The sequence below is a fragment of the Pyxicephalus adspersus genome, chromosome 3 (genome assembly GCF_032062135.1).
Source record: "Pyxicephalus adspersus chromosome 3, UCB_Pads_2.0, whole genome shotgun sequence".
Taxonomy (NCBI): domain Eukaryota; kingdom Metazoa; phylum Chordata; class Amphibia; order Anura; family Pyxicephalidae; genus Pyxicephalus; species Pyxicephalus adspersus.
In genome coordinates, this window is record NC_092860.1 from 140,144,163 (window position 1) to 140,167,746 (window position 23,584).

The 23,584-nt window shown below is 38.7% G+C and overlaps 1 protein-coding gene across 6 annotated transcripts in view; it reads left to right on the forward strand.

Annotated features, from left to right (window-relative positions):
* ZFYVE28 (zinc finger FYVE-type containing 28) overlaps positions 1 to 21,091 on the forward strand; it is a 142,233-nt gene extending 121,142 nt beyond the window's left edge. For 3 of the 6 annotated variants that reach the window (XM_072406548.1, XM_072406550.1, XM_072406552.1), the window contains 5 exons: positions 2,523 to 2,677; positions 3,441 to 3,557; positions 6,107 to 6,211; positions 8,658 to 8,761; positions 12,257 to 21,091. In XM_072406548.1, the coding sequence (XP_072262649.1) occupies positions 2,523 to 2,677; positions 3,441 to 3,557; positions 6,107 to 6,211; positions 8,658 to 8,761; positions 12,257 to 12,388 (613 nt within the window). In that variant the 3' untranslated portion in view covers positions 12,389 to 21,091. Of the gene's footprint in view, positions 1 to 2,522; positions 2,678 to 3,440; positions 3,558 to 6,106; positions 6,212 to 8,657; positions 8,762 to 11,146; positions 11,578 to 12,256 lie in introns of those variants that run through there. The other 3 variants (XM_072406549.1, XM_072406551.1, XM_072406553.1) reach the window with 2 other exon arrangements.
* The last annotated feature ends 2,493 nt before the right edge of the window (positions 21,092 to 23,584 follow it).

Below are 23,584 nucleotides of genomic sequence, written 5' to 3' on the forward strand. Positions count from 1 at the left end.
TGCTATTAAAGAAATATTTTCTCCCCCTAAATAAATAGTTGTCACTTTAACAATGAGCAGAAATAATTTCTAATGGGGTCCCACCTAGCAATAAAACCTGGCAGGGATTCCAACCTTCTCCATTTGCCATACCATTGCTTGATATAAAATTAAAAGAACTTCTAATGGATCAATAAACTTTCAGTTGCAAATTTTAATATTTTCCCTGGATGAGTAAATGCATACTTGCCTTCTTCCCACGGCTGTGGCCCACTGCAACATTTACATTGTGCTTTGGTTACATCTGCACAGTGAATATCTATAGACGTCTAAGTTACAGCTGTATAGAAGTCTAAGGATCACAAATGCACAGGAACATTGTGTGGCCAGTGCACAGAAAATATTGCAAGTGGGTAGAGATTGGTATACATCTATGAAGGGAAAGGGTAGAGTACTGCAGGTCAGGGGCTGAAAAGGATGAATGAACTATGACTCTGTTCACTTCTGTTTTGAAAGTTGGGAATAGTTTTCACACTACTTTAATACCTTGTGTCTGTGGCCATTCCATCCAGCAACATTCACATCCAGCACGAGTCACATTCAGGTCCCTGTATTGTTTTGTCTGGAAACCCTAGAAATAGCCGATTGAGTCTATGCGTATTACCTACCACCATGCGTGTTGTAATCTGCAGCTATCTATGTTGTAGCTCCTCTTATTTTTAATTTTGAAAAGCTCAGCTGATGCTGAATCATTATGTAGGAGCATTGGCTATTATTGAACTCCAGTAAAGAGAATGTCTGTGTCAGCTGCCTGAAATGACTAATTATCTGAAGTTGCTAATCCTGTTAATGACACATAATTGTTTTTGCTTACACCATCAGAGTGATTCTGGATGCTGACATGTTGCTTGTAGTTACATTGATTTCAGGATTAGGCCATTATAATAAATATATCTATTACGCTGGTGCTGCAAGGCAGTTGAATTTATTGGAGTATAATTAAGCAGCAGGACTCATACATGGCTGTTTATACTAATGAGACAAACACTGAGATCCCGAGAATACGGACCTGTTATGGCCTGAAAGGGGGACATTCGTGAAATACCATGGTACATGAGGAAAACGGTCCTACTTCTGCCAGACCTCCTAATGATCCACTAGAAAGGAATAGGTATGAAGGCAGTGAGGTCTGAAAATAATAAACCTCCTACCTGCGTGCTTGTTCCAGCATCACAAATGACAGCAAGGATCTCCAGATTAAAGAGCCTCTTGCATGAAAATTTAAAAACAAATCAATATAGTAACCATTCACATTCTTCCTTTTTACAGTTTCTATACAGGTTAGCACAGGAAAGAGGTAGGGTTTGCAGAAGAATGGGCAATAGGACAGAACTGTGGGATGCAGAACCAACTTGGGAATTCTGTTTGATGAGGAGGGTACAGGTTCCTTGTGTTGTACACTTTGCATTTCCCAATGTCTTCCCCTGGTTAGAATTCACGGTTGGTTTTGATGCAGCTTTTTATGTTTGCAAGTAGACCATTTTCTTGTTCAAAGAGGCATTGTCATTAGATTTAAAATGTAAAACAATCACAGCAATCCAGTCTTTGCTCTTCAGTAGATCTTATAGCACCAATATAATCTTTATTGTTTGATGTTGCGTATCTCCCACCCTACTGGTCCACATTGGTTTTCATGGTCCTCACATAAAATTGTGATGCAGGAGCGTATACCTAGCTGTCTGGCATAAGGGCGGCTTATAAAATATGTTCTGAAAGGAAGATCACTTTAAAGGTAGATTAACTCATGGGGAATCTAGAGGAACATCAATCACAAGCCTTTGTTGCCCAAAGTGGGTCAGTATACCTTTAGGGAGAACTGAAACAATCTCCAGACAATCTTTGCTCTCACATCCATTATTCCTGTATACGTTCTAGTAGTAATACTCTTAGAGTCAAGAAGGGAGTATGTAACATGAGTGTGAGCAAATGAAACCTTCTTTTATTGAGATTTTAGAAGCACGTTTCATTTATTTTTGTCCATGTGCTAATTGTATAAACTGTGGTAAAATCCTGTGCACTTGTAGTGTCTTTTTTGCCTTCCATTTATGCCACTTTGCTGAACAAATTGATGAGTATGTTCACTAAGCCTGTACAGGTGCAATTCCCCTTTAAACAACACCTAATTTGAAAGACCTTGCTGAGTATCCTAACCCTGGCTGTGACTTTGTAGAAAGATTTGTTCTTAGATTTAGACGGTTTTGGGTTTGTTCTGAGAGTGCTCGTGTTATTGGAAAGCAATCTGCCGCCTTGGCATTTCATTGCAAGATTGTCACTTCACGTCTCTTGGAGTGACAGCTGAGAACAGGCATCTGTCAGACTTGTTACTCTGCGATAGAAATCTGTATTTCTCCTCTCCCGCATATGGGAACACTGGTGACCTTTTCCGTATCATCTCTAATAACACATTGCTACAAGTGTGGCTGCCTTTCACCATTCATTTTCCTGCTTGTTTCTCTTTCTCTTACCTTTATGTGTTCTCCCAGCAGCTTGATGACCAGTTCTTGTTCATCGGATGACATTGATCAGGAGGAAATACAGCTGGCCTTGCAAGCAGCGAAGATTGCGTCCAGAGAAAAGATCAGATCCCGCTTCCACAGCAGTAATGACCTCATTCACCGGCTCTTTGTCTGCATCTCAGGTTTGATTTTCCTCCATTCATCAGAGAACCTTAGGGTACAATCCCTATATCTTCTGATCAACACATAAATTCATATAGGTTTTATTGTGATCAATTCGCAGACACCATTAGTTTTTTTTTTTTTTTTTTTTTTTTTACATGTACTTGTTCTTAGATTATTTTAATCTCCTGTACAGCAGCACTTACAATGGGAGGGGTAGAACTAGTTTCTATTCAGGTGTGAATCATTCATATATATTGACAAGGAACTTGATATGCGCATGCACATTGATAAGGAATTCTGCTTAGCTCATCAGTACTCTGCTGCACCTCCCCTGTCCAATCACAAGCTAGGGGCAGGAAGATGACCAAATCAAATTCTATAACCTCGACAGTGACCAGTCAATTCAAAGTATAGCTGCCATGTTTGCTTAATAGATTGGTTACCCATCTTTTTCAAAGCAGGAAAATTAGAAGTCACTTATATAAATGCGGAATACTATATATATATATATATATATATATATATATATATATATATGTGCGCGCTAGGGCTGGACAGCAGTGACTTGCTCATGCTTAGCTTGAAGGTGTGTTTTTTCTGCCTAGAACCCGACATTCTATTATATGTATGAATATTCACCAAGGACTTTACCACTGTATCAGAAACCATGAGAATAAAAAGGAAAACTTCATTTGTTGCAGCTAAAGCCTATTCAGTTCCTGGCACTTCTGTATGGTGCTCAGTATTGTCCCCTGACCTGATAACAATTGTCATCCTTAGGTGTTGCTGATCAGTTGCAGACAAACTATGCAAGTGACCTAAGGAGTATCCTGAAGACTTTATTTGAAGTCATGGCCACCAAACAGGAAGTAGATGACAAAGTGAAACAGAAAAAAGGTAACTGTTTTATATTTTAAATGCATAACCTTTAATTGGAACTTTATTTTGCATCCTTGCTGAATAAATGAGATACATGTGTTTTACAACTTCATTGGAGTTACAGATAAAACACTGGGTTTTCTCATCAGGAAAAAGTGGGGTTTGTATATACAGTTTTTTTCTGCATTTTACATGCATTTGAAGTAGATTATTAGATTCCCAATAACATTAATGCCGTAGTGTGCTTTACATATAGATTATAAGCAGACCAGGTCAAACACATCCTTGTCTTGTCAAATGGTACATTTTGTAATTAAACATATTAGTTTGAGCAGCACTGCTTCTGCATATGGGAAAGGCTGCTTATAAAATAAATTCCCCTTAACACCTGTTGGTAATCATGTCATTCCCTATATCTGTATAACCTTTATGGACCAGATCAGTTATTACAGTTCTGCTATGTGCTGGTTTGTCATTACATAAGATAAAATAATGCATTTGAAACCATAAAGACTTAAGCTACATACCTGTGTCAGATGATTGTCACCTGAGATGAACAGTCATGCAAAAATCTTACGTGTGTACAGCAATCCCCTAATATTTGCCCTGGCAGATTGATAAATAACCAGGTGCATTCCTGGTGCAACTCACCTATCCTACTTCATCATTTCTCAGTAGAACGAAAGATCATTTCCAATGACAGATGAAAGGAGGAGCGGTGTACACAAAGTAGGATTCTGTTCTATGGGGAAGGGTGAGCAAGTGACGCTCCACAGGAATGCACCTGGTTATAGAAAGATCATTTCCAGCGGCAGTAATCTGATATCTATCTGATAGTTGTACAGCACTTTAGAAGGGTGGTGCTGGCTGAAGAGTATTTTACAGAACAGGAGCACCTCAAGAGAAGTCCTTGTGATAATAGGAAAGGAGACAAACGATGAAAGAGAGCTCATAGCGTCCTTCTGATGGACACTGGAACATATTAAAGAAGTGCTAGATTAATAAACATTATTTATATAGCACCAACATATTCTGCAGATCTCTACATTAAATAGGCAAAACAGACCTATAATTAAAATATCTAGTGTGTTGGTACATATATGCAGTAACTAATATTGTGAAGTACTTGGCCTATCGCTGGTATATTTTGCAATACCTCTGCCAGTTCTCATAGGAATGCCTTCTTCCTAGGTTTAGCATATTCAATGATAAGAGAGAATTTTGTTGATTGACATTACAGGGGAAGGTACACACTATCCTGAGACCTGGCAGAAGTTAAACTATCTACCTACTGCAAATAGGTCTGCAGCATAAGCTGGAAGCAATGGGACTTTGTGCAGTTTAAAAAACAAAAAAAACACAACACAAACTTATTAGATTTGAAAAAGCTGATTTAGTTTGAGAATACATCAACTATACTAGACATGCTTCAGAAGTGTTTAATACTGATTTAGATTTAAATACAGGTCTGTTTTAAAGGTTTTCTTGTCTTGAACGCGTCAGAGTAAATTCACAAATCTCCAAGATAAGGAGCTTTGTTTATCCATTTGACAGATTTCATTAGACTTCTTGTATGCAAATAACTTACATTTTAAAATTGATATCCTTATCCTGGTGTGTTAGATTTGTGAACTGTAACCAACAGACATTGGAAGTCATTTGGTGGTTTCATAAGATCGTATTTTAAAATCTCATGCTCTCCTCCTTATAACAGAGTCCTAGAAATCATTGCAGACTTACAATTCTGTAAATTGTGGTGCAGTGGGTTTATAATAAACTAGTGTTTGCCTTCTAAGAAATCCACTGAGACTCACTGCCCTCTTCTGGCAATGGTTCAGAAAGCTACAGCCAGTTATTAACAGCAGAAATAAACTGTATTTTGTAATTTGTTGTGTCCAGAAAGTTGTGTGCACTTTAGCAGAATTACATGCATGTTTAGCCTTATAGTTTCTAGTTTGTATAGCCTTTAGTGTCTTATTTGGTAAAGCATTAAAATACAGCAAAGCTCCACAATACCGTTTACCTAAGTTTCCTTTTGGATCTACACCAATGTGCCTTTTCCATGCCAGAATCCCAATCATTTTTAACCTTAAGTACAAAATTCCTACGACGTATGTTATGGAGATGATCATACAAGGACTTTAGAAAAAGTTATTTTGCAACTTGTTTATCACAATTCTACAGTTAGGAATCCTTCATATGACAGTGTTGATGTGCACATATTCTACAAAAGCTGGTGTTAGCTTTGATTGTTCTGCATTGCAATACTTTTTGTTTTCTAACAATTTTTTTTTTTTTTTTTTTACCTCTTTGCTACTCCATCCAAAACAAAAAAAGTTTTGGAATGTAATGCTGAACTCTGGAATGGCAGTGTAAGGGACACTACAATGATCACCAATTTAGTCTGATTTTGTTCCTGACATTTATTTTTATATGTTTCATTTAATTATAACTGAAACCAATTTTGTTGTTTGGGACAATCCTGGGTGTCCACTACTTGAAGCATTACATTTTACCAGTTCTTTCTTCTGTGGATATCTGAATGATTATTTGTTTTGCTTATACAGTAAGCCAAGGCCTGAGGAGTTCTGCTCTAGAAGATTGTGCTCTTTGTCAAGAAACCATTTCTTCTTCAGAGCTAGCTGCCAAGGCCCGGGATGGTGAATTTGAAGGTATGAATGGCTAACAGAAGGTATCTTTAAAATATGTATACAGACCCATTTTTCTATTCTGCATCAGCTGGGTTGAGACTCTTTCCTTATTTAAAATTATTATGGAACACTTAGGGTTATATTTATAACCGAGAGTGAATATTGCTAGGCTACTAGTACTACATTGTATCACAGCTTCCCAATTTGAAAAAGGCATCTGCAGCATGTGGAATACTATGGAGCTCTCTCCACTTCATACAGTTTTTTGGAAAGATAGTTATGTGACTTCACACGTCCAGTTACTAGGACATTGTTGTCCCTTTTATAAATGTAAATTTCTTTTATATTTTTTTAAATTATTTTTCAAAAGGCAACCACTGTTTTATAGATAGGCCCCTGTGCAATCTAAGTGGCTTACAAGCCCTCAAACCTGAGATGCTCAATATGCTAATACTGACTCCATTTGAATAGGTTGGTTCTTTGCCACCTCTTAAATGGCTGAAGAGTTTCAGGGCCTGCTGGGTTTCTTAATCAGAACCCAAAGGCTGTGAGTTGAGGAATTGTTGGAGCTTTCTGGAACCAAACTAATATTATTATTACTAAACAGTATTTATATAGCACCAACATATTACGCAGCGCTGTACATTAATAAGGGCATACAGATACAGACAGTGACGCAGGAGGAGGAGAGGACCCTGCCCAGAAGAGCTTACAATCTAATCTTCCTACTAGCGTCTGGTTATTAAGACTGTCCTTCACAGTGACAAGCCAGAGAAAAGGCTAATAGATGTCATTGAGACATTACCAGTGATCCATAATCTGGCAAATCAGTACAGTTTGTTTTGGTGTGAGCTGAGTTTTGGCACTCTGCAGAGGACATTGCTTGCCCACTGGCATGTAAAGGTACCTGCTATTTGAGGGTAGTTATTTTTTCCTAGAACAGTTTGCCTTTAAGTGAATTGGCTGTTATATAAAGTGATCCCTTAGAGTAGGACTAGTTAAGATCCTACAGATCATAACTAGTCCTATGGATAGTATGGATAATTTTGGACATGGATCATTGGTAATTCCCTTGGAGGCAGGCTGGGTTCCATAGCCAGTATAAGGGAAGCTGATTGTGGCCTATTAAGAGATATTTTTCTGAACAAGAGGCATCTTCTAGTACTCAGCATTCTTATTTATATTCCTGTCTGCTAGATGCATTTTAGGAATTGAATTCCCTTAAGCATAGAGGATGCATGGGCCTGACTTTATGCTGCTAAAACACATATTTTCTTTTTATTTGTATTCCCCTCATCCTTATCCACTGTAAACAGCTGTACTTATTGCTTTTGTGTTTGAATAATGCTTGCCGAACCTCCCTCTGAACAATAGGCAGCGCAGTAATCATACAAAGCAGCCGGCTTTACAGGAGGCAGATTGGGGTATTGCAAGGCCATGGGTCACTAAAGAGAAAACCTATAACACATAGCATTGCCTTTCTAAAATCACAGGAACATGAACCTTTTTTTTTTTTTTTATCTGACAACCATGGCAGCAGTTGGAATTTCTTAGATGTATGCAGAGCTTGCAGTCCCATTATAAACATTTCCTACAATGGAGATTTCTCTTTAGGTAAAGTTTTTTGTTTGTTGTTTTTATTAGGTTTGTTAGCATCAATCTTTTGTGATTTTAGAAAAGCAAAGTTGTCCGAGGATAGTAAAAGAATGATTTTTTTAACAACAAATGGCAAATTGGTCTGTGTAACAATGCTATGTGTTACAGGTTTTCTCTTTAGAGTGACACATGGCATGGCCTTGCAGTACCTTGCTTTGTATGATTACTGTGATCACTACATATTACTACAGTTTTTCCATAAAAAAGTTATGGAAAAAGCAGATCCCTCTACTTAACAAAAGGTATTGGTAAAGCCCTACAATACTAGCCTTATCAGCTGCATCCACCGCATGTGTTTTCTTATTCTTGAAAGCCTACATAATATCTCATATAAGCAAGCAAAGTCTACTTGATTTGCCTTTCAATGCATTCTTTTTATAGCTTTAAACTAGACCTAAATTCTAGGGCTGCTCCACTGGTTGTTTTTTCTTTGTTTCCTGATTGCCTCCCATTTTTTTTTTGTGTATCCTTCATTGTCATACATATTTTTATGAACAATGTTATGTTGTTCCATCTCCTATTGTTGATGCTACTACTTCAGCATTTTTGTATTCTGGTTGCTTTCCATTTTACTTTCAAAATGCCAATAAAACCATATTTACCCATAAATCCTACGGCCACCAAATTGACCGTATTACAAACACTGCCCAAATACTATTATTAGGTTTGTGCCTCCTCATTACTGGAAACCTCTTGTTCACTACCGTGGAATAAGAACAGTGTGATCAGTAACTGCAGTAGTGACTGGGTTTACCCTTGTTTTACAATTCTTCATACTTTAAACAACCATTTATTTATTTATTTTTTACAGATCCTCCTGACTGGGTCCCTGATGAAGCTTGCAGTTTGTGCACAGCCTGTAAGGCTCCTTTTACAGTGATACGCAGGAAGCACCATTGCCGCAGCTGTGGAAAGGTAACTTTTTCTCCACTATAGGGCATACTTCTTTAGTCAAGGGATTTTTCTTTTAAAAGGATAGAAGCAATACAATGCAGCAACATTTTAAAACAGTTGGGATTAGTTGATGGGAACTAAAGTTCCACTTTGGCATTCAGACAGGTCTTTATTGCAGAAAGGGACAGATGATATCTCTTCTGCAATAAGTATTTTTACCTGCCTGACTGCCACCGCTTCTGCAATATTTCTTCTTACCTGCCTGATTGCCACCCATCTGTCAAAATTCAGTGTACAAAATACAGTATCGGCTGCCAGTGATACCTAGCAATTCTGGCCTCCGGGTACAAAGACTGGATCATCCAACCCAGCAAATCAAGATGGCTGAAGATTGGAATGTGGAAGAGAAGGGAGAAGATGGCAGCGCCCGTGATGGAACAGGGATAAGTCGGTATCCCCAAGGTTTAGTTCCACTTTAAAGTAAATCCATCATGCTGTTTACTAATTGACCTTAAAGAGTAATGTTTCATACAGATGCCTAATTTCATCACCTGAGACAAACATTTGTGAAAGTCTCCGACAAAAATAAGTATTGGTGTCTTACAGTGTTTAGAGAGCCACAGTGAACACTAAATGACTGACCGCTGGTGACAGCTATTCTACTAATTGCAAGGATTTAGTGGGTGCCTTCCAATGTTTCTCCCCTTTCCATGGAACAGAACAGTTGCCTATCTGTATAGCACTCACTTTTAAAACACCTAAAGTGATCACTAATGATTTTTTTTGTCCCTGAGATAGTGTCTGTACAAAGCTTACGAGCAGACACCTTTTATTTACACATTTCATTTTGTGTCTTTAGAATACTCTAGACATCCCTGAGTTAACAACGTTAGGGCTAGTTCACATTAACGGTTTCTGCAAAAGGCTGTCCGGAACCTTCAGGATGGCATATCCATACGTGTTATCATAAAAAGTCTCCCAGCACAGTCTTAAGAGTATGAAGTCGATTCCAGGAGATTGATCAGGAATGAATGAATCCAGGATCTATTGAAATGGCATGCGGGTCCATTGTCCTGCAGTAGGACTTACAGCCTTGCACCTTGCAGCTTGATTGTTATTTGCCAGAGAACATCAGAAGTGGCATGTTCACAATTGGTGCTTTGTTTTCTTTACAATGAGCATGTAACCAGTGTGAAAGAGTCAAGAAAGGCAGCAAATTGTGCTGTGTGCATCATCATCAGGCATGACTGTTTTGCAGTCGGTCAATGATGGTCCGGAAGGCATATCCCGGGAGGGCTGCACAGACCTCCATGTACCAGCTGTTGGTACACTGACTGCTTTTTGGTACCAGTATGAAATTCTTAGACCCATTATCAGTACTTATACTGGTGCAGTGCGGCCAGAGTTCCTCTTGATTCAGAACAATGCCCAGCCTCATGTGGTCAGATTGTAAAGGCAGCTTCTGGATGACAAAGACATTGATACCTTTGACTGAACCTCACATTCCCTAAACCTCAATCCAGTAGAAAACCTCTGGGACATTATCAAGTGCATATCAAGATTTTCAGCCCACTTATTTTGGTTAGCAAGATCTGATGTATGATTTCAACCTTTCCCTAATTTTTTGAGCAGTGTGTGTACACACACACACACACACACACACACACACACACACATATATAAATACAGATTCAGTTTTCATTTGGGTTAGTGGGTACTTTAAACATCTAGTTTCCGAAGACTCTGGCCAACCTGATAGTTGTACAGGTCTTATTAATGCTTCAGTCATGAAGGAGTTGTGTTGTGTAGACTGCAGAAAATGACAGCGGGCCCGTGTAATAATTCTGTATAAATCACACCAGCTCCCATGCCGTCTTTATTGCACTTCGCATATATTTTCCAGACATTAAAGCCGTAGTGAATCATGAAACAATTACCGGGCCCCCGGTGAGACGTCATTGCATGTAAAACAAAGGGTAATATGATAGAAATATAATCCAAAGATGTTGAATTGTGCAGCTACATCTCATTATTCACATTTTTATTCTATGCTTGTGCATTCCAAGCTACTGCAAGGTCATTAGAAAGGCGCCTTACCGCTGTGTGTAATGTGTAAGTCTGCGGTAGATGCAGGCGATCAGAGCTATTTGGATACTTATCTGAACGTGCATGTTCCACTACTACTGCATCAAATCCTGCTGTGTGCATCATGTACGAAAATGTCTCTGTTAGCCAATCACATTCATCCTTGTGGTCTCCTCCAGTGGTAAATAAAACTTTATATATCAATGATGTATGAAAGTGCAAATGCAAGTGTTAAAAGCAAATGTGTTAAAACGCAAAACTATAATCTTGTGTAAGCTTAACATGTAAATTTTAAGGTTTCCTTTTTTCTCCTTACCTCAGCTCTAAAGCCTTAGGCTACGTACACACATGCAATAATCGTGTACAAAAAAGCACGACTGGCCAGCGATGTCGATGAACGAGGATTGTCGCTGGAAACGAATGACCATCCCGGCGGATCTGATTGGGCGACGAGCGTTTGCTATCTATTGAGTGTACAGTCGTTCAGTGATCGTGGATTGTTCCGTGATACACTTTCTCCTGTACACTTCATTTCCTGCATTGTTCAAACGATTGTATCTAGTGTGTGTACATTGTTGGTGGAATATATTTGAACGATCGTATCATTACAGCATGTACAGAGTTGTGCACAATACGATCATTCAAAATAATCGTTGATCGGTCATTAATCGTTCTTTTTCTAACGACAATTATTGCACCTGTGTACCTAGCCTAACTCCAAGTAAATAAATAATAAATCAACCTTTGCAGGACCTTTGCTAGTGTTGAATGCTCATTTCTATCCACGTACCAGGAAAGGAACTCATCTCTTGCTCTCCCAGCAGCCATCAAGCATCTCTTCTCTTTGATGCTCTGGGGTTTTTGACAGGGGCGTGGTGTCACTTACCATGTGGGACTACTGGTTACCCAGATCATACGTTCACATTTTCTGAGCAGTCTATTTCGTTTTAGCTCAGTAAGATTGTTATTCTAGACTTCCAGCATAGAGTGTCTGAGCATAATATCTTACCATCTCCTGTGGTTTGAAGGTTAGATGCTATTAATAAAGAAAGTCAATCCCCGCGTTCATCTACATCTCGCTGATCTAAAGTTTCTGATACAACAACCCAAGTGTATCACCATGTGACATATCATTCTATTCAAGTATACATAGGTAAGTATAACCACATATTATTATTATTATTATTATTATTATTGTTATTATTATTAATAAACAGGATTTATATAGCGCCAACATATTATGCAGTGCTGTACATTAAATAGATATCTACTGCAGGCCTCAGTGTCCATATAAATCCTAGGTTTTCACCAAGCATGCCCACCGGTTACCCAAATTGTCAGCTCTTCCTGAGTGCCGGCAGTGCAATGGTCTGCATCTGTAACCCAGATTATTGTTTAAGGCCTATCGTTCTTTTTTTTTTTTTTTTACAGATCTTCTGTTCCCGCTGCTCTTCCCACTCCGCCCCACTGCCGCGATATGGGCAGATGAAACCAGTCCGGGTCTGCACACACTGTTATATGTTCCACGTCACTCCTTTCTACAGTGACAAAGCTGCGATCTGACTTCCTGGTGCCCATTCCTCCCCTTCGCAGGCCGATGGCTCCTAAGTCTTGTTGCTTTTGACCCACGCCAAGAATTACTCTGAGAAAAGGACTTTGCTGGAGGCATGCCGGTTTTCATTTAAACACTAATAACTGTACAGAGAAGTTTGATTATGATTTTTTTTTTCTTTATTTCTTAAGCTGCTAAAGAAAAAGGATGAAATGTCTGTGGCTCCCAGCTTCAGTACAGTCTTCCAAATGTTCTGGTTCTGACATGACAGACACCTTGATACTATAATGCTTTGAAGATCCTCAACGTATCACTGATTACCTTAAACGGTACAGATTACCAGATTGATTGTAGCATCTGTCACAGCACACAGCTCTAAGGCATGGATGCACATCTGTGCGCTTGTGAACGCCATCATCACCTGCACAGTCATGCTTCCATTTTACTTTTGTCACCCTCTCCCTTTCATTCGAAAGAGCAAACTGAGCTGGAGAGTTGTTTTGTGCTTCAGAAGTGAAAAGAAGGTTTGTGTACAGAGCAATACTTCAGTGTCAGGAAGAGGAGGGCTTTAAGTATATTAGTAATTTTTTCTGCTTTTTAATTTATAAAGTTGAAGGTCAACTCCTCTAAAAATTAATATTTCAAATATTGCATTTTTTCTTACCTGTGAAAAATGTTTGTTGTGGAGGACACGGGATGTCCTCTGCAGAATTCCTAGTTCCAGCTAATCAATTCAAGCAACACAAAGCAGGATCTTGGCATCATATGCATCAACCACCTTCCCCATGGACACTGTATATCATTTGTGATCACCAGCTAGAATGTGGAAGCTCCATGTGCAACCCTGGATGACTTTTACCAGGCCGGATCTTGGTATCATATGCACCAATGTACCTCCCCAAGGATGCCGCCTAACATTGGTGATCCACCAATTAGAATGTGGGAGCTTGTGCAATCCTAGGTGACTTTGTAGAGTCAAACACAGGGGAGGGCGCTTAGTGGAACTTAGACCTATTGTATATACCACAAGGCAAATCTCAGATCAGTTCCTGCAATTAGATGGGCTCTCCAACATAGAAATCTTTGAAGTGGGGCCTAGAGTGTGCTGTGGTGTTTGGCCTTGGTTCAGAGGTCTGTGTGGGGGTATAAAAGGACTGGCACAGTTGCACTACAATTGATCCAAAAGGCTGGGACTTTTTGTGCAGTGCACTCAATGTGTGCTCATTAAGTTCCTTAGGGGAACAGGAAATTAAATACAGAGCCACTTGAGCTCTTCAGTAAAGTAGTGGGCCCCACCTCTACAGGACATGTGCCAATGTCTCTCCACCAGACAGTCCTCTAGGGGATAGTTCTATAATGGCAGCCATGTATTACCTATCATTAGAACTTCACTTGCACCAAACTGCAGTCCTGGTCCCAATGTCTACAGACCTCTTGCTCCTATTGAAATTCAAGTGCTGAGTATAGTTTAGAAGGACTGTAAAATAACATACAGCTTCGAGTGATCGATTCTTTGTTAGCAGTTTGTTGACGGGCAAAGGCACAATCTGCTGCGACGCAGCATCATCAACACCATGTTTACCCAGCAGTGCTTAGCAAAATGGGATTTATTGATTTTTAGTGGAGTTGTCCTTTAATACACAGCAATAATTTTATTTTCTTTAAAAATGCTAATACATATACATATTCAGCTGCTTAAAACAGAGACACCTCAAAACATTTTATTTTTAACTGGAAAAAGTAACTACCGTACATTGGACATGACCAGACATGAACATTGAAAGTTGTTTTCACATATTATGAAACTAAATGTTCTTTTGGTTCTTCCAGGGCATCTTCACAACAAGAAATGCCAATGGGTTGGGGGGTTATACAGGTAATAATATTCATTTTAAGGGCCAACTAACACTGTCATCTTGTGGATTCAGCTGGGCTGACTATCCCCATACCAGCTTTTTATATCATTTATTGTTAGTAGGGCTCTGTGCTTAAGTTCCCAGCTCCACTTACCTGCTTGGGTTATTTCCCGTTGCTGCTGTATTTGTGTTACACCTTAGTATGCCCATGTTTAATTCCTAATTTTGTTCATTAAAATTACACTGGGATGTTTGCATTGCTAAAGTCTGACAAGTCGCTGGGTATTTTCATTTAGCAGTCATTCATTTTAAAAGCCGAGGTGAAGAACAGCTTTACACGATGAGCCAACTAACTGCATATTTTTCCGTAGTATTTCTGGCCTCCCCTGTATCAAATGTCCTGATCTCCGCTTTGGTGTTTTGGTTGAACCTCCCTTTATAGAGTCTGCAATAAAGGTTCAAGATGGTTGAATGCTTTCCTACTTTGTCTAAATAAAGTTTGACTAGAGATACATTTTAAAGCTGAACACACAGAATACTTTTAATTACATATTTGGAATATACGTATGTGAGCACTCCTGATTGTCTACTTGTGCTGTTTCTCGCTCCCCCTTTTCATAACTTCAGAGTACAGTAGTTTGCAAGAGGCTAAATCCAAGTCAAATTTGTATCTGCTTGCAAAAACAACTATTATATTACAGTTTTGCAATATAAATGTCCTTTATAACTATCTGAACTTCATCTTTAACTTCCCAGATCTCTGTGCTACGTTTGAGTCATTAGTGAGAGGTCATGTTGGTGGTTTGCTGCAGGTAGCCTACAGCAAACATTCCTATGTGAGCGTCAGTAAATAAAACAATAAAACTAATAACATCTATCTAACAGGTGAAGTTTTATTTTGGCATCTGTATTATTTTAGTTGATATTATCCCCAGCTAAACCATGTTTAATAGGCAGTAAAATGCTGAATTCTGATAAAAGGTCAGTACAAAAATGATATTTCACCTCTTGTTGTTGATGCTTTTGAGAGTCGTCATCCATGGGCTTGGAAATCTTTGCACTGGCAGACAGTTTTGGAAGTCACATATTTGAGCCATATTATAGTCCAGCACTTACCAAAACAATTTGTTTTGCTTGATGTCACCTACATCGTCAGTTGGCTACAAATCCGCAGTGCAATGATTCTGTTTCATTGTCCAATGACCAGCCTGGAAGTAAAGACGCAGGACACGGTCATATCCAATACTATGCTCCTTGGTAAGGCCAGGATTTGTGAATTACATAAACTTTGGCAGGTCAGACAGCTTTGGAAGTTTCTCAGGTATACTTTAACAGCCTAATTTATCTGAATGTCTAAAAGTAACACCTGTCTGTAATATCCCACGTTAAATTTTAGATACACAGGACTCAGATGAACTTAGAGACACTGATGCCAACTTAAAAAAAGAAAAATATAGCACCTAGAAAATATGCACAGAAAAGAAGCTTCATACAGATGGCACAAAATTACACCGATAATCGTTTAGCTAAATGAGGTCAAATTGTGTTGATAAAGGTAAAAAAAATATTAAAAGCTTTAGTGACCTTACCTTATTATTACTTCATCGGAACTTGTGACCCAACAACCTTACCGATTCTCCTATGCTTGATATATACAATATGCAGACTATTACTGGACCTTTTCATTTCAGATAATAAACATAAATCTGTTTTTGTTTGACTTTTCTGTCAATCTAAATTCTCTGTTCATTAGTTTTGTGTTCCTTTAATTAACCCACCTTTCCATGACCACTGTAATTTCACATATAAAGTATCTCTAGGCAAAACTTTCTTTTGAATAGTATGGGAAAAAATTAAACCCTTGACTTTTTATTGGTTCATATTGGAATATTGTTATCTTTTTAAAGAAGAAATTAGTAGCTAACTAATATGAGATAGAGATTAGTACCTTCAGTCCAGATACCTACCTACCTGGAATTTGGAAAAAAATATCCAAAAAAAGACCTGTCCAGTCAATGCTATCCATGATTAAATATATTTCATTGAATTTGATCGAAAAGTTGTGTTTCTGGGACAGGGAATTAAAGGAAAATTTCCCCCAAAATTTAAAACTAAAACAATAGTACTAGTTTGGCTTGCACTTTGCTGATATCACCAAAATATAGTAATAGTTTCCACTTTGGGAAACATTATATTTCTTATATTTTTATTCAAAATGATCAGTAGGAAGTTATATCTGACAAGTTTACATAATGAATTTCATAGTGAGGTTCCCTATTGCTTTTGAGCATATGCTCATGCAGCCTGAGATATGTTAGGTTCCGCAAAGGGATGAATCTTATCTACATTACAGACCTTTCCATCCAAAACTAAACTATAGGAAAGATGTCTGAACTGCCAGATTCCTACTTCGGTATAGAAAATGACATCTTACACACCATGGAATATATTCTGTAATATAAACCAAAGTTGGGACAGTGGCTCCATATCTGCAGGATTTGGATAGTGCTGGGAACCTTGGTGCAGAGTGCCTTCCACTTCCGCTTAATTAAAAGTTTATGGGGACTGATCCTTAAACCTGTAAGGTTCTAAGCTAACAGATCTGCTGATGTGCAGGTATCCTGTGTTGACTGCACGTAACTGCATCAATCCTAAAATCATTTTCTGTGTACTTATGGGGTAGCTTTGGATTCCAGACATGGCATGTGGATCGGGTCTCACCTTCTGCTCAAGGCTTGTCCTTTCTGATGCCATGTTCTACTGCTCTCCACCATTCAGCAGTTCAGTGCCAGAACCTCTAGTATCCACTTTTCGTGATTATTTCTCATAGCAGTTTAAGCAACAGTCACTGTATAGAAAGGTGGAATCCGAGCATCCTGTTCTGTTCTATGATAAGGCGGTGGGGGAGTCTCATGGGGTGCTTAGTGAAACGGCAAGATCGGTAAATATCAGGGAACATCTGTACTGACCCTAGACCTTTTCCAGAGACAACTATAAATGATCGTCTCTAGTGACAAAGATCTATCATCTGTATGGACTTGAATGACAATGGTGCAATTGAGAGCAACTGGAAGGATGCATACTGTCAACTTGAACAAAGATGTAACCTGGAATTCAGCCATGTCTTGGAATCTAAGGAGCTCCACATACACGCCAACTCTTTGCTGGTAACCTGCAAAATTGCACATCAGCAGCATTGCCAGTTTAGGCCCTGAAAATATAGTTTTAAATGTCAATTTTTGGTGTAGGTATCATGGCCATTTAACTTTTGTCTTCATGATTTATCTTTCAAATTGTAAGTGTAAGGTAAGTTGGTTTCAGAATTGCTTATGTATATAAGATGGCACAATAGGTAAATAGGAAAAAAGCTGGTCATGGCGCCAATTTTAGTGAAATGATGTATTCATATTGCTTCACTCTCTTACGTCCCTACCACTTATTTAATAAACCTATATACACACAATGATGAACACACAGAAATGAATTATAAGCACTGGAATGTTGTTGCCCCAAAAAATTCTGATTAAACTAATGTTATTTCACTCGTTGGGTAAGTCACGTGTAATTGTGGCTTGTGTTATAAACACTGGAAGATGTAATTATTTACTGTTTAAATACTATATATATGTGTATATGGAAAATTGTTTTGTACCAATGAGGGCTGTCAATAAAGATCTGTACATTGGCGATGGTGACCTCACAGAGTTCCCACAGGTGGAATTGTGGACTGGACTTGATGGGACAGCAGTTAGTTGCACTTTGTTTTACAATATGTCGTTTACACGTCATATTTTAATGTTGCTTCATGGAGTATTCCACTGCGGTTGGGTATCTGCTTCCATCAATGTCCTCTATTTTTCTGCAATACTAATAGTCTGAATAATTCTATAACATGGACTCTGATAAGATTATACAGTTGTGCTTGTATACTTCTTATCTTGTTAACATTGAAGTAGATAGTTATGGAGCTTTCAGCCTAGGCCCACTGAATGGGCTGATTTACTAAAGAAGTAGATCATATTCTCTGAGTGAAGTGGTGTTCATTGTGTCACTTTAATTTGAGTGGTTGGGAACCATGACTGAGCCCGCAGCAGAATGTCGTGGGTCCGACTGAAAAGGTCCAACTTTGCTAAGTAAACAAACTATTTTCCTTTAGCAAATTAGCTCCCATTTGTCCCAAGGGCCCTACATTTCAGCCCTTTTCAGTTCACCTCAATATAGGAGCCATTATTGCTGCATTGTTCTTTTTTTTATACATGTCAAGCAATTTTCAGGCTTTGTCATCTAATGCAGCCCTCCACCAGCTTCCAGTAAAAATGAAACTGGAGAAAGGTTACTTTGATCCCCACAATTTGTGATTAAAGTTTACATTGCCTAAATGTTGTGTATGGCCAACCCAAGTTGATTACAACCTTTGGGGTTTCTTCTTACACTGTGTGACTAGGGAGCTATGGAAGGAGCTATGGAAGGAGATAAATAAATTGTGGACACGGGGAAATAAAATGAAGTTTACATAATTAAAGGATTCCCAAGCAGCAGCATCTTTATAGAGTCTAGAGACAGAATATTTACATTATGTACAGATAATAAAAAAACAAGCTTGGTTGATTTAGATTTGTTTCATCTAAAATGTTAAATGCAGACAAATACTTCCAATACAAATTTTCTACAATATGCAGCCAGCCAAGCCGACACATCCCTATGCTTTAGATTTTATTATCATGGGTACAGCTTTGAACTTAAAGAAGTGAAGAGTTGCACAACTATTTGCAGATATCAGATAATATAGGCTGCATACACACGTGCAATAATTGTTGTGCAGAAAGATACATGAAGGAGTGCAATACATACAGCACCATTCTGGTCTATGGAGAGGGAAGGGGGAGAACGATGGAGCGGTACCATGCTGTGCTCTCTCCCCTTCATTTTCATTACGATCATTCCTCGTCCGTCGTCCATTGATCCGCCAATATGGTCGTTGGGACGATGAGTGCTGTACACGCCAGATTCTCGTCTGATATTAGTCCTGAGGCGATTATCGGACGAGAATCATCTGACGTGTGTACATAGCCTTAGACCCAATTGGAAGTTGTAATGGGAAAATCATGGCCATTTGTCTATATGTACAGTCTTTCTGTGCCCATGGCAAGCCTACCAGGTCATTGAGACTGGGCTGATTTTGCTATATGTATTTATGACAAAATAAATTCTGGAGAGAAAGTCGGACATCATGATTGCCAGCTCTTTGATCTTCCTTTCACTATCCAGCCTTTTTTAATAGGCTGTGCTTATTACATAGAAGAGACAAGACTGGAAAACTCCCTGTAAAATCCTGTGGTTATCATAAAACTGACATATTCTATTTCAGAGTTATTGTAAGCCCGAAATGAGCATGGGAATGGGAATTTTCCTTTATAAAGCAAGCAGCTTGCCTTTTCTTTTTGCATTGATTAAAATGTATTTTCATAAATTTGGCATAACCCTAGCATTATGTTATCCTTATAGAATTGGATATGATGAAGTCCAGTAATGAGGCTGATATATATAAATTACTGACAGGAAGCAAACGCGCTCCTTTGATGTGACCTTTTACTTTCACATTAAAATGATAGTAAAAAGAAGTTGAGGTTGAGTAATGGCAGAGGAATCTGGAAGCAGTTGTGAAATGTCACCCATTCATTCAAATATGTCAAACACTGTACATGCCCTATGATGGACTCCTTTGGGTGCCATAGTGTAAAAGTTTTGTAGGGGATGAGTGTCCATCCCATCTACAAAAACTTTGGGTCACAAAATCTTATATTCCTATGTGAAATGGCCTAAATGCTACCATGGGTTTCTCTCTTTTTGGATGTACTTAATTATTATTTGAGGACATATTGCTGAGCAAACCTAGATCCCCCTCAAAGAGCGGCTGCTATAGACTTTTATATGACGATACCATGTCTCCGGAGACCTACTAATTGCTTGTTGTGCAGTGATCAGACCAGAGTGGAATCTTCCATTTTGGACATTTTACTCTGTGTTTAGAACAGTAGAGAGTAGTAATAAATTCTCAGGTTCTTAGCCACTGGCATGGGTGCTCCTGGTGCTACCATGGCCAGCTAAAAGCTTTTACAAACAATACATCATATAGTATTAAAAAAAACAATTAGTGTTCTGGGTTTTTTAAGGATAAATAAGAAATGTGAAGACCATTGGAGGGTACATGTACCAAAATTGGAGGATACTTGACATAAACTTGACCCACTCCTGATGAACCCCATTCTTATTGGGAATTCTTATTTTTAGGTAACATGGCTTAAAAAATGCCAGGAGATTCTTGTATAGAGCTCTCCATTTGGAGCTGGTTGGACGGTGTGTGTCCTACCACATGCCATGGTATTGGAATATTCCACATGGCCAACACTGGGTAGTTATGGAACCTCTTGCTTGGTCATGACGTGACATATTGACACTTATCAAGCTTATATCTCAGGCTTCACTTTGTAATAGTTAACGCAGTTTGATTTCTTTTTTATTTATCAATACATACTGCTTGATTTTGTTTAATAACGAACAACGTGACATCCTGCAATCACATTGTGAATATGCATAAAGACTTGATTCAGAATGATGTTATTTAATGGATTGTACTTTATTTCCAGCCTGTTCTTATTTTGTAAATGCAATTTAATTCAGATAAAAGACATTTCCATAAATATATTTCCTGATCTCAGATGCTGTACAGTAGTTTCTTATGTATATAATGGGATTTCTTTAATGAAAAGCACAATGAACAGAATACTGCTACACACTTGCCCCAAAGGGGGTCCTGTGTCTTGTAATAACTTAATTAAAATGTCAGTAATTTCTGTATGTGGGCTGTTTTTTTCTTTTCTATGTTGTTAATAATAATAAATGATAAATAAGTATAAAGGAGACTGCAGAGCCTAAACAACGGTCTCATAAGCAGGGCAGATCAAGGCAGCAGAAAAGATTTTGCATGTGATGTCATTCAGATTTAACTTGGGGTGAACCATAGAATTAATGCTAGACATAAAACATATGCATATGCAATCATTTTGATCGACTACTCAAAAATGTCAAAGTATTTTTTATCTAATATTACAGGCAGCATTTACACTTGATTTAATACAGGTAATCCCCAGGTTACATACGAGATAGGGACTGTAGGTTTGTTCTTATATTGAATTTGTATCTAAGTCGGAACTGGTACAATATTTTAATAAATGCAATTACGATGGATGTTTGTCTCAACATAATATTAGGCAGCATGGTCTCAGTTACTGTATAAAATCCTGTGAGCAAATCACAAACAAAGCAAAAAAAAGAACTTTATGGAGCCTAGACATTAATTAACTATTGGAACAAGCTGTGCTTTGATGTAAGTAACATCTGCAGAGTTTGTCTTGGTCAATAAAGAGTTACAAGAGGTTACAGATCTATCTCAGCTGTGTTTAGCAAAAGATTTCTTCTGCAAGTCATGCAAACTGTCCCTTCCCCCATCAAGCCGCTGTCGTAGGCTCGGATCCGGGATGGGAGAGTGGGCTGATTGTGTCTTGAGACACAACCTGTCTACTTCCCTGAGCCTGCGATTCGTACAGGGCACATGGTCCTTATCTCTGGCTGGTGCGCCACTCCAGTGGGGTCCATTTTCATGACCCCACTCGGGGTGCACTGGCCAGAGCCGCGGACCACCGGTTGGCGACCACTGTTATAGCAATATAGGAGGTATTCTTCCCACTGATCACCGCAACCTACTGATCACCGCATTAATGTACTGTAAGCTGATTTTATTATTGTCAGGGGATTCTAAAGTTCCCCTATTTAAATAATATTGAGAAGGCTGGGTTAAAGCTTCTGTCTGCAGCAAAGACCCAGATGGCAAGAAAAATGTGATCAAAGTTCTACCCTTCCTGTCTGTATTTTGAACCTAATATTGACCTAATATTGTATTATGGGAACAACATGGCGAAGATTGTCTGCACAAAGCCGGCTACCTCCCCCTATTTCACACTGCTAGAGACTTATTTGGGACAAGGTGAGTCTGTTGAAAGTTCAGGATGCACTTTCGTTTCTGGCTATAGTGGAGCATATGACGATCTCCTAGGCAAACCTCCTGACCTGGACATTATCTGAGGGATGATAAGAAGCCATCAGCACTGCATGAGCTCTTACATAGCTTACACAGGGTTTGGTTCCCAGCTCCGATGGAAGGCCGGCACTGCAAAGAGGGAGTAAAAGAATAATTAGTAATTATAAAAGTCCTAAAAGCTTTATGTACTACACATACATAAATGTGTGCTAGTAAATTCATGCATAATACATATGCTATTATAATCTATTGTTGGCTTAAGTCAATGCAAAGCAAGGGTCAGCATAGAGGTATATTGCAAGGAAAACATGGTAATTTATAACTATAGATGTACATGGAGGTAGCCATGTTCACTTGTTACATGCACGGGCTCTGATTTTCCGTGCTCTTTCCCACAATTAACATCTATGGGTCTCTGACATATTAAAAACAATGCTCTCCCTGGGTGGGTGACATCTTATCTCAGCAGTTGGTTAGTCATTGTAGTAGCTAGTCTAGTGGAAAAAAATACTTCTATAATACTTCATATATAATATACAAAAGTATAAATTGTAAAATTACACTTGCAGACAGCTAGTGAGTAATATAAAGATATATATATATATATATATATTATATACCGTATTTTTCGCCGTATAAGATGCTCCGGAATATAAGACGCACCTAATTTTAAAGGAAGAAAATCTAGAAAAAAAAGATTCTGAAAGATTATTCCCCTTCTGATCACTCATGTGCCATTCATACCGGTATTACCCTTCTGATCACTCATGTGCCATTGATTGTCCCCTTCTGATCACTCTGTGAAATTCAAATTCCCTTCTGATCACTCTGTGCCATTCAAATTCCCCTTCTGATCACTCATGTGCCATTCATATTCCCCTTCTGATCACTCTGTGCCATTCATATTCTCCTTCTGATCACTCTGTGCCATTCAAATTCCCCTTCTGATCACTCTGCCATTCAAATCCCCCTTCTGATCACTCTGCGCCGTTCACTTACCTTTTTTTCCACTGTACGGCAGTTAGGGCAGGGGCCGCTGTGCCGGCTTCTTTCGCTCTGCACTGCAGCCAGGAGGAGACACACGTTGCAGCCAGCGAGGAGAGGAGACACACGCAGGATCGGGTATCGGGTGAGTATCTTATTTTAATTATTTTATAACACGGTATTTGTCGTATAAGACGCACCAACTTTTCCCCCCAGTTTTGGGGAAGAAAAAGTGCGTCTTATACGGCAAAAAATACGGTATATAAATA